The 12,605-nt window shown below is 37.9% G+C and overlaps 1 protein-coding gene across 2 annotated transcripts in view; it reads left to right on the top strand.

Moving 5' to 3' along the window:
• Nucleotides 1-12,605, top strand: part of ntm (neurotrimin) — a 159,950-nt gene that overhangs the window by 114,450 nt on the left and 32,895 nt on the right. For both annotated transcript variants that reach the window (XM_046039401.1, XM_046039400.1), the window contains exon 3: nt 10,803-10,928. In XM_046039401.1, the coding sequence (XP_045895357.1) occupies nt 10,803-10,928 (126 nt within the window). The remainder of the gene's footprint in view (nt 1-10,802; nt 10,929-12,605) is intronic.

Below are 12,605 nucleotides of genomic sequence, written 5' to 3'. Positions count from 1 at the left end.
AAAGGCATCTGAAATAATAACAAACAAATTACAATTTGACACTACGACACTAAAACTCCATCTGCGCATAGTGTTTTGTCATTGGTCCATTCGTGAAGCCTATTGTCTTGACCGACGACACTGTCAACAAGTTGACGCTGTGGAGATTAAACTAGCGTGCTGTTAATTATCAACTTGACCAGCGGCAGCGATGATATAGCGGTCTTTTGTAATAGCATGAGAATCCACACAACAGGCGTGTCTCACTCTCTCCTGCAGCGCCAAATATGACATCCAGACTTTTGTCAAATGAGAATATAAAAGTTGCATCTGTCACAGGGCAGCCACAGTCCCTTAGACCTGTAGACCGTTAGCCTTCCGTCTGCTTTCACATGTGACTGGTGGCATGCACATACACATCAACACAGCGTTCAGTCAGTGAGTGTGTGTGGCCGAGCAGTGTGGAGACAAAATTCAAAGGAGAACAAGAGAAAGAGACAAGGCAGAGCAGAGCTCTTTATGATTAAGGGACATGGTGTTAAAACTAGCAGGGCTGCCCTTATGTCACATCATATCATCATATCACAGCTACCTTTCCAGAGTTAATTCTATTTAATAAATTTTAATAAAAGTAATCATGCCATGTAGGAAAGCAGGAGATGCGTTTGTATGGAAATAATCTGGAAAATAAAGGCCTGTATACTCATTTCAGATGGACTGATCTCCAGTTACTTAGAGCCACCAGAGTTTCATGATGATAAACGAAGTGTTATAGTTTTATAATTTTTCATTAGTTTTTATTTTTATTTCATTTTGAGTTTTTGTATTCAATTCAGTTTAGTTTTAATTAGTTTTAGTGTTATTTTTAGTCTTTGTCGCTGCACGATGCCAAGCTCAGTGCAGTTTCGTTCAGTCCAGTTTAGTTTTTTCACAAAACATTAAAATACAAGTACAATCATTAGAAATAATAGATTTGTGAAAAGGGACACCTTTTTAAGCTATCTGAAGCTTGTAGGGGCCCAAACACTAAGCATATATATATATAGATATATTTGAAGTACTTTTTATTTGAAACACATTGTCTAAATAAATACTACAAATCTATGAAGCACATGCTACATCTATGGTATAATTTAAAACCTATATACAGAAAACCCTAAGATCAAACTACCCAGTGGTCCCAAAAAATTCATTACATCACTCTCTAGCTCTATCAATCTTGGTTAATTAGATGAAATACAATAAATGTGGGCCCCCTTTGGAGCCACAAACAACAGGTCCCTAGCACCCTGAAGGTAAGTATGACTGGAAAGCAGTTAGGCTATATTAAAATGTAAACATTTTTTAACACATTCATTAATCAAAAAATAGATTCTATGTTGAAAGCACAAAGAGACAGGTTGGCTGAGATATGAATGAGGCCATAAAACACACACTGGCTGACATGCAGTAAATATAATGACCAGCAGACAGTTTACCCAGCACAAGGGGAGCTCACAATCAATGAGCAAGGAGCAACTTTATCCCACACACAGGATGAGCACCAAGACAGTGACTCACTACCTGCAACCCAAACTAAACTCAACAAAGCTCTGTACAGTTGTTGCATTCATATTAATTTGTACACATGTAGGCTGTTTATAAAAGATGATATAAAACATGTTCAAATCCCACCAACTATGCAGACGATCCCTACCTGGGTCTCCTGGCAATGTTAGGCTCCCCATAACGTCACATGGGGCTGTGAAAAACAGTGGTTGCCAGCTGCTACTGCGGCCAGACGCCGCCCTGACCCCGGGCCAATCGTGGCAGGACAGCCACATGACACGCTTGCCAGCTCTTCACGCGGAGGAGAAAAGCATAACACATGGCTCACCAACAGGTGCCTATCGGACTTTGCTATTTGCTAATCATTCTAGTTAGTTATTGTTTTTTTGTAAAACTTCGTTATTATTTTTATTTCAGTTAACGACAATGTTTTTTCACATCTAGTTTTAGTTATTTCGTTCGTCTTCGTTTACGATAATAACCTTGCCTGAGTGTGACATAACTTCAGTGTCTGAGAATCATCATGGTTTTAACTTTTAAGACAGCAGTAGTCTTAGTTTTGTTTGACGGGGTGCCCACAGTGCCAGACTTTTCGAAACCCCTGCAGCAAAACATTCAAAAGTAATTTTATTTGGAGTGAAGAAGAGCAGAGTATGCAGAAATTTGCTGTGATATGTTGAGTAGTTCATTAAATGACAAAATGAAAATTACTGGTATCTATGGACTGAAACAAAAAACCCCAGCAACAAACAAAACTGCCATCTAATTCTTAAAATTGTGTTCATCAGTTTTAGTTAAGTTCTGCAACAATTTGGCAGTTCTATAATGCACTTTCTGTATGCACACAGACATTTCATTGGCTGTTACAAACACTTGGCAAACCAAGAAAACACAATGGCTAATATGGTAGTGGATTTGCTGGCAATAAACCCAAATGTTTACTCACTGATTTTCATAGTTTGTAGTTAGTGAACTGTATATTAGATAGATTTTCATTTCCATTCTAGTATTAGTATGAGATTTTACTTTATATCACTTTTTCAGTAGACACATTTAACTTACACCCATCACACTGTCAGAGCAAACAAGAATTATAAACAAGATTCCACTTTATTCACAGTGTATTATAATTAGCAATATTACCACAGTCGTGTTCAAGAATTTCAGAACCTCACAGCTTGTATTAAATAAATCTGAAACTCAACCTTTTGTTTTTATTCCACAAACAGAGGTTCTGCCAAGGCTTCTTGCAACGCTGACACTCTTGCTGTATGCTCTTGTCATTCATGAAGGGTAAATGGATGTTAAGCTGACATCCGATAAATTATTCATCAAGATTTTGTCTTACAAACAGATCGGATGTGTCTAAAACATCTTAAACCACTGGTGACGCTCTATTCATACGCTTTTCGTTGATGATCCTGAAATGTCAAAATGGAGATGTGTCCTTGTTACTTTGAAATGTAAATGACAACAAGAGAGATGTACCAGGGGTGTAAAAAAAGGAAAAAATATATAGTTATTCAGGAAAACCTAATAAGTTAGGTATCCAGAGGAATTCATATGCAGCTATCAACCATCTCTTCAGATGTCCTGAGATGTGTTATTTATACTGTATTTCCTGAGTCATCCAGAGACATATCTTCAGATGTGTTTTTATGATGTGAGTAGTGACTGAATGTTAGTCTTAACACACCACACAAAAACAGCTATCACTTAAATGTGTCCATAAAGGTAGGCACATCAGAATGCTAATAGCTATGGAACACTTACTGTATGTGGACATATTAAATACATGCATTGTTTATTGAATAGGTTAATCAAGCAATTAATAAAATGCACAAAGATGGGATGATGTAAATCATTAAATGTGTAAAATATTCCATAAAAATCTCTCAAAAGTTTTGACTGTCCCTAAAGACAGGTTCAGAGGTTTTCAACTGTACCTTAATACAAAACTCACAAGCCCACGGGCCCATATCTCAAACCCTGTGCAAAGCGCAGCGCATGTGTCATCTCTAGTTTCCCAAAGATGCAGGTGTCATTTTCACGCCCAGTGCCCACGCTGTTTTAATAGCAAATGCACAGCAGCGTAACTTCACTGATTATTAAAATCTCCCAACACATCGACAGGATGGGTCAGGATCTAATGTTAATTCTACACATCAAAAGGTCTCACACACAGTCCAGGTTCATACAATAAAACTGTTTGGAGTAAAGCAGTCTTCCTCCTGATTAATTCTGAGCTCCATCAGAGCTTATTATTTCAGAAGCTAAAAGTTAATAATAATAATAATAATAATAATAATAATAATAATAATGCATAGTGAGGATCCAGACGTTTCATAGCGGAGACAGCCAGAGTGCAGTGGAGATACTTCACTGATAAACCACAGCGGAATATTAGCCTTCATGATCAGAGACAGTTTTTATAGCACGTCCACTCTTCTGTGTATATGTGTGTCTGACTGTGAGTTTGCAATTCAGTCGATTAATGGTTTTTATAATGTGCCATTTATCCATCAATATGCACCAAGGTACAAGCGTACCTGGCTTTTAAAGGGAATGGGAGATGACACTCTGATTGGTGTATTGCATGTTACGTCCAAAACACACCCATGACTAATTAACAGACTAATCCTTTTCAGTCATGCTCCTGGCACGCTGCCAGTTTTTTCCACTGTTAAACTAACACAACTGGAGTTGGACACGCCCCAAATGCACCTATGCCATGAGTGTCACAACGTGCATTTAGATTGTTGAAATATAGAGCGTCAGGCAAAAATACCTTTATTGCCTGACGATGGAAAGACACAATTAGTGTCCAGTTGACCGAAAACATTATGAATTGACTTCAAAATCACACAGAGAGGAGAGAAAAATATGAAAGCGCATGAAGAACTGAAAGAGTTTCTGCTGAGTTCTAAGATCAGTTAGATGAACATAAACACACAGGCATACTACTTCAGACATAATGTCTACAGTAGTTTGAGGCGAATAAGCACTAACGATCCAATGGTCAAATTTGTGCAAATGATGCAAGGTGATTTTATTTTTTTTTCCCAACGCTAATGTTTGGTGCCAATGCATATCCTTTGCAAGAAATAAGGGTGTGGTGAATGGATGTCTAAAGAGTCTGAATTTCATGCAGGAGACCGGTGTTTGCATACCGCCACAGATCTCCATATCCGAGATCTAATCTTAATCTTACTGTAGTTGTAATGTACGGACATTGTAGTGATCTGAGGTTTTGCAAAACTGTCTGATATCAACACTAGGGTTGTTCTTATGTGACTTCAGTGGGAGAGATGGGGAACAAAATCCACAGTCTGTGGCTTCAGCTGTCGGACAGATCGAGAGGCTATTTTGCAAAATTAGTTACAAAGATCATTCTTTGTGTTTCTCCAGATACTGTTTTAAGATTCAGGATTTATTTTCCACAGCAAAATGTTCTTTAGGGGGATGGTATAATTGATTTTAACCTTGAAATGCAAATGAATATTGTGGGGTGTCAACCAATTTGCTGATTGGCTGATCTGTGTAACGCCATCTACATTGATGTCCATGGAGGTCAAACGCTCCATGTTGTCACAGTTGAAATTCACTTAATCACAACAAGGACATGTTGTCTTGTTTCAAAATAACAAGGGTTAACCAAGAACTGGGGAAAGGTGTATCAATAATCTTAATGATGACTGTCAAAGTCATCATTAAGATTATTGATAAGAAAATAAAAGATGTCACTCCTTCATTTACATAATGAAATAAAACTAATAGTCAAGGAATTATGTATGAAGTCACACTTAATATTTGAATTTCGATATTGTAGCAGGGCTGATAGATTTTAGTTTCCTATTTTCAATGATAATATCAACAGAAATTGACAAAATATAAATATCTGCAAGCAAGTAATATTTGAATTTACCACTAATAACGAGCAGCAGTGTGTTTTTCTTTGCATATTCTATTTGTAAAGCATATTCTGAGCGGTGCACAAGAAGACCTTGTTTACTGTAAACTGTGATGAAGCATCTCCTTGCAGCAGAAATTACTGCAACTTTTGGATTTGGATTTTACTGTGAAATGGAATGGTCTAATTCAGGAGAGCTTAGCTGTTTATCCAATAGAACATAACTGACAGGGAATAATGTAACACACTGGTACATCATATTTTGAACATCCCCAATCATGTGTTAACACTGTCAAATTAGTTAGGGGTTATGTAACATTTAAGTATTTTAACATTACTTATATTATTGCTTTATTTGTCAGCAGTGCTATAATGGTATCATTTGTTCTACATTACCTCATCAGGCTTAGTATGGGCTTTCATCCATGTTGGTTTTTCTTGCCAAAGATGTAGGTGCCATCTCTGCGGATTTCAGTTGCTTTTTTTCATTTAAAAGGACCAGCTCTTTGGTCCTATGTATTGCATTTCAGTGGTTCTTTTGAACGAGCTATAAAAATGGAAAGGGCATAACGAATGCTGTGATCTACTCATGCAGCTGTACACGCCGGATTGTTACCACCTGTCTTCACCTTGGAGCAACATACTCAATGGAGTAGGCGATATCTTTCCTGAACAAAGTGCTGTGTATTATAGATCTGTCCTTGTTTAGAGGCAATTTACTAAGTTTAGCACTGGGGGAGATTTTGAACCAACTGTGAAAGTTTTGTTTCCTTAAAGATGTTTTTTATTTACGTGGAATACCGAAATCATCCTTTAACCTCCTGCTGTGCAATTCTACATGGTACCATGATCACTTTCATGTACTGTGGGTAGTTAAGGTGCTTGCCTGAGAGGACCTTTGTCCAATAATTCATTTAGAAGACAACTTGATTAAGCAGTCTGCCTTGAGAAAAAGACTGGCAGCCTGGTAAAATTGTCTGGCTGCTAAGAAATCAATAATTTTTTGCAGCTGTAGTATACAGCAGAAAGTGCAAACACAATACAACTCAATGTGCTTTAAGAAATCAATTGACTACCAGTGCAGTAATCCTCAGGAGTTCTTAACAAGTGAAACAAGCATTGGAAACAGATTAAATTATCACCCCACTCAGAGATTATTTGCAAATTTGAAGGAAAACAAAATATACATCAGGTTCAACATAATCGGAGTTGATTGAACTAATTGTGATCAGCTGTTCTGGAACCGAAAACTCAGAGTTTCCCACCTCAGGCTCAGTCAACTCAGAGCTCAGGGTTAAGCTTAGAGTTTGTTAAGCCTACTTTCTGAAACAGGGCCCTGGTGGCAGAAAATTACAAACTGTGTGTTTAAGGCGAACATCCACAATAAAACATTTTTTTTTTTTTTTAATTGCATAACCTTTGCTACCTTTAATCCACACTACTAAACTCTAAAATGGAGACTTTTGAAAACACTACTGACCACGTTTCAGTTTGAAAACTCTGGGATTGCATTTTCTGTCTGGACAGGCAGAAACAGACTTATGAAAACGATGCACAACCGTGTTCTCTTCTGGTTAAGGTCCTATCAATCACAACGTGTCCATCCCTAATTCATCATCCCTATCACGTGACATTTCTGAAATGGAAGAAATGACAACATGGAGAATGAATTACAGCAACAGCAGTCAATCATGCTTGTTCAAGCTAGTCAGATGTAACACCCACACAAAAGCTTTTCTTAATAAGATACATAGCTATAACGACACACAGTCCAGATCTGGTGAATTCCTCTTTCAGTCCCATTTACTCTTTAGTATGAATAAAATCATATAGGTCATATAAAGTCATGCCGCACTTTTGTGTACCATTGTGTAATAGTACACAAAGGTGCACTTTAGTAGCCAAAATGAAAAAAATTACAATAAAGCCTGTAACATTTACAATTTTCCACCCTTATAATCCGAATATATGATAATGTCTAGATTTGTGTTTGTGGACCGCTCATGTTTGTTATGTCACATTTCCTAAGCTTTATGGCTCTTGATGGAGTTTGGAAAATTGCCCGTCTTTTTACCAGCAGGTTTTTAAAGGTAGCCTTATGTAGTGACAAAAACATGATTGTTTGACACTTATTGTCAGATTTGCATCATTCCAAGGTACACAAACGTTTAACACTGCAATGTAAAGTGACTTGTTGGAAGTAATAGTTGTTCACCTGAGAAGATAATAATTGTGCAGTCTGTTTTCTACTTAGTGAAGCTGAGTTTCATAGCTTGGTCAGAGGTGTGTGCTCCGCTCTGTGTGCCTCTTCCACCCCCTTGTGACCTCAGGGTAAAATAACCTTACCCTACATAACTACATGTGGTAGAGATGCCCCTTTTTTTTTTTCACCCCTGCCCCTTAGAAAGTCTGTGCAAGGCCCTGAGCTTCATAGTAGGCAGTCATGAATGACAAGTAGTGCTGGCTAACAAGTTGCATGGACTTCATTTACACTGGAGTAAGGCAGGAAAGAACACATTTTATTTTCTTTGCTTGTTGGATTCAAATCTCAGTAACAAAAGTTTTATTTGCCCATAGGGAATTAAACATTTCTGCCACAAAGAGAGAGAATTAAACGTGACAGTGATTCAGTTTTCATTTGACATATTTTTCCTTTATTGATTTGTGCGCTGCAAAATAGGATATCGAGTTTACGCTGTTTAAATGAAATCTGTTTTGTTTTAGGATATAATTCATAGCTTTATGTTCAAAAACAATTGCTCTAGTGAAGTGCTTGCATAATTCATTAGGCACTGTTTTGCATTTGTTGGTGGGAAAGGGAATAGGGAATGTCTCATCCATGAATGTGATAGATTTTAACCACACTACAAAAATGTGAATCATTCCATCTCTACACATCACTCACAAGTGATTTTTCACATTTAAACAGACATGATGCTTTGAAAATGTGCAGCATGATGCCAAAATTGAACCTGTGCTGCAAATCTTTTCCCAGAGGAACTAGATCCTTTGAGCTACCTCTCCCTTATCTACGCTACCTTTTCTCTACTCACTAGCACCACACTGGAGGTGTAGTACAGTGTTCACACCTGAAAGTTCCCAGAATGCAATTGATACAGGAACACATTCTCACTCCCACCTTGTCACAGACCCCTTGCTGTCACACTAGGTACCGTTATATCATCAATTTTGCATGGGCAGGGCTCTGCGGTCAAGTTAGAAATATTACATAAGCAATGTCCGGTTGGACAGTCAAAATGAAACACGTGTTGTTTTGAAACTGTTGCAGTTTGGGTTAAATTTAGGCACCATAACTAGGTTTAGGAAAACACTTAGCAGGGTAGTGATTTTGGACAATTTAGTACTACAAAACTTTTTTTTTCAGTTTTAACACTTTGTATAAAACGGTACAATGGCACATGACAAAGCACATAATGAAAGTATTTAAAGTTAATATTCATTAACGTTTCTAATTAGCAGGCAACATTCCAGCCATGACTTGCAGAGTTTTAATTAGTAGTCTTTCCAAAAGTTATGAGGACTTGGAGGAGAATTTTATTTTTTTTTAAATGCAAAGAACAAAAACACAAACAAAATAGAATGGTAAATATTGATGAAGCAGAGAAGATATTCTGACTTTTTGTTCAAAGTAGGGGTTGAGATCCAAAAATGCTGGCTCCTACACTTCCCATAATCATAGCATCTCTCATAGCATCATTGTCTGTCAGACTTCACACCCCCACTTTGTAATGCAGGCTTTCTGTTATAAAATTGTCCAAGCTGAGATAACCCTGATCATTACCATCTAGGGCTGCACGATTTAAAGAAATAGTCATATTGTGATTATTGTAGGCAATATTGCAATTTGCAATTGCAATATATTGGAACAAATGGTGCTATGAGTCTGTTTGCTTGCTTATCAAGGAAAGTGCACAAAAGACACAAAGACATTTTAAAATGTGTATTTCTCAGCTCGAACAAAGTTAAATGAACATAAGAAGAAATACAGGGTTTTTTGCCACCAGTCCAAAATACTGATTTTGCCACAGCTTTTTAAAACACTCATCACAAAAAACTCTACTGTGACTGGTGCATTGTGGCTTGTGGCATGTGGTATTGTAGTTTTTGAACCAGGGACAGATACAAGATACACCAGCAGCTAACCCAAAACAACCCATGGCACACTTAATGTGAACAAGATTACTGAACAGTATTTATAACAATAACTTTAGTTAAACAGATGCAAAACAGTACAAGTAGCATGTTGCTCTAAGGAGGAGGGGGCTAGAAGCAGCACATACTGGTACAATGGCATCCTGGCTCTGGCTAAATCTACATCTGTCCACTGCAGAGGCTCCGTCCACAACCTGCATAACTGAGTGTATTAGTGTATTAGTATTATATAACATTGAATAAAACGTATAATGTTCAGTTAATAGTATACTGTTAGTATAATGTTATATTAATACTATATTCTTTATAATTTCATATATTAGCATGCTATTTTACCGCTAGTTAAATCCAGTTACAGCTGTTTCATTTCTGTGGATTTTTTTATTCATTAAATCCTAGTGCAAGAAAAATGCTCTACATTGGTTTCTAATTTGTATCATCTAATCTAATCTTAAAGTAACTCAATAATCATATTGTTCAAGATTTGAAAGGTTTATGAAAAGTTTAACATGTTGAACAACAAAAGGCACCAATACAGATAACGTTAAACGGCTAGTTAGCTAAACCCCAACCTTCCTTTCTTTCTTCGTTTTCTTCTTCTGGCTTACCTCTTCAGCTGCCCACGACACATCTCTGTCTCTGTCACAGAGCGACCGGCCCACTGGCATTTCTCTCTGTGCTCTGGTGGGCAGTCCCACTATATTTTGCACAATTAGTGGCGGGGTGGGGAGGGGGGTTACGGTAGGGTGTTGTCTTAAACATTACTTGCACGCTCCTCATAAATTATTTTTCTGGTTCGCACATATATGTTTTTAGGGGCACATGCGAGAGCCCGGTGTGGGCGGGGATAATGAGCAGACTGCAGTGCACACAGAGAAGAGCACATCACACACACACAGAGCACACTTTTTTATTGAATTAAATCGCACCCCTTTGCAGTTATGTAAACACACAGGATGACATTGCAATTGTGATTAGATTAATCGTGCAGCCCTATTAGCATCACTATGACATCATCAGGTTTATTTTTTCAGACTTTGGAAAGCTTCCTTCAGAGCCACAGAAGACCTTCTATCACTGATTTCCAATTGTACTTTTCATGATAAGTAAACTGAGTTTGATGTGTAAAATTTTCCTTTATTCCCCTTCACCCTTTATTAAATGTACACATTTTTTTAAATTGCTTTCACAGTACCACCAAAAATCATCAACCTGTCAAGAGATATTGTGGTAAATGAAGGCTCCAACATCACCCTGATGTGCCAAGCCAGTGGTAAACCAGAGCCTTCCATCAGCTGGAAACTCATCTCCCCTTCAGGTAACTTGTTTGTTTTTAAATACATAGCTACTGTTTTCTGCTATATTCACATTTCTCTTAAATGTATCACATTTCCTGTGCTTCCTACTTTATTTTCCTCACTGTCCTATCTGCTTTTCGCTCTTCCCCTCAGCCCTCTGTGTTTATCGCCCCATCATTGACTTTGTTTGACCCCTAGTGGATTTCTCGCTTCACTTATTAACCATCATTACCTGTTTCCAGATCATCATTACAATGTAATTGTTCGCAGGAAATAAACTGACCCTGTTGTTATTGGACTAATTAATTAGGATAACAGAATGGATGTAAATGCTGTGGAGGCACTTTGAATGACAGGATTAATGCAGAGAACATTAACACAATGTGGAGCATTATGCATGTGCAAACACACCATGCATAGTATGTCCAAAATCGGGTTAGTTGCATTGTACATGCTCAATTGCATTTATTCATTATTACTTACTGAAGACTGAGGGAAACCAAGTGTTGCTGCTATTTCTGTATCCCAGCGTGTCCTTGTTTTACTTAATCAGGCAAGATACTTGCATTCATAATGAATTACATTTAAAAGCCAGGGCTTTTGTGCTTTCATCTGTGCTGTCCTTTGTGTTGAGGCATGGATCTGGGAATTGAAATGTTAATATGACACAAGTGTGACTGACCTGTCTGTAAGGAGATAAGCAGGGAGAGGGGACATTGATTGGCTCCTATTTGCGAATAAATGAATGCTTGTGCATACATTATAACCACTACAAAATGACATTACTGTGCAGGCTGTGTAGGAGAGACTTGGAAAGCTATCGCTGGTGTTGTTGGGCTGCTTTGTTTTCTTTCTTTTGTTTCGAGAGAAGGCAGTTTCCTGCTACCAGTCACACTCTTTGGGTCAAAGAGTCAGAAGTCTGGGGACTTTGATATCTACAAAAACGGTGACACCGTAGAGGCTGTTCTTGTAGAGATTGGAGTATCTTCTTGTTGACTCATGTTGTCACTGAGTCCCATAAGCTCCTCCGTCATTTGTGCAGCATTTATCAGTAACAGAACCCTGCAGCCTCTGTATGAACAACAGAAGACCGAGTCAGTTTCCCATTCTGCTCTAACTAGCTGGATTCAATGCTTTGTCCACCAGACGAGCATCAATATTATATTACCCAGGTTGTTGTACATCGTAAATTCAGCAAGTGTTCAACAAGTTGATGACATTGCCCACTCTAGTTTGAGTGACGTACAGTTTCTAGCAACCAATAAAACTTTACGTTTAATGAGTGAGTGTTGGAACATATTGTGCAGTCCTGTGTCAGGTTCCTAGACTGCGGCTGTATGCCTGGCATACTAAGCTGAGAATGCAGTACACTGATACAATACCTTCAGAGAGGAGGAAAACATGATACAAACAGGATATAGATATACTAGGACTGGCTTAGGAGATAGTGTGGATCATCCATTAATCAGAAGGTTGATGGTTTGATCCCTGACATCCAATCTGCATGTCAAAGTATCTTTGAGCAAGGTACTGAACCCCAGATTCCTCTGTGAGTGTGAGTGTATGTGAATGTTACATGTAGTGTAAAGTGCTTTGAGTGGTCGGAAAACTAGAATGGCGCTATATAAGTACAGTCCATTTACTCTTAAAAGTATTGCAAAATAAGCACCACTACTGTTAAATTGGAAAGAAGAGAA

Source organism: Micropterus dolomieu, linkage group LG23, assembly GCF_021292245.1.
Source record: "Micropterus dolomieu isolate WLL.071019.BEF.003 ecotype Adirondacks linkage group LG23, ASM2129224v1, whole genome shotgun sequence".
Taxonomy (NCBI): Eukaryota; Metazoa; Chordata; class Actinopteri; order Centrarchiformes; family Centrarchidae; genus Micropterus; species Micropterus dolomieu.
The sequence above is the reverse complement of the archived record's forward strand: the minus strand, read 5'-3'. Positions and strand labels throughout refer to the sequence as shown.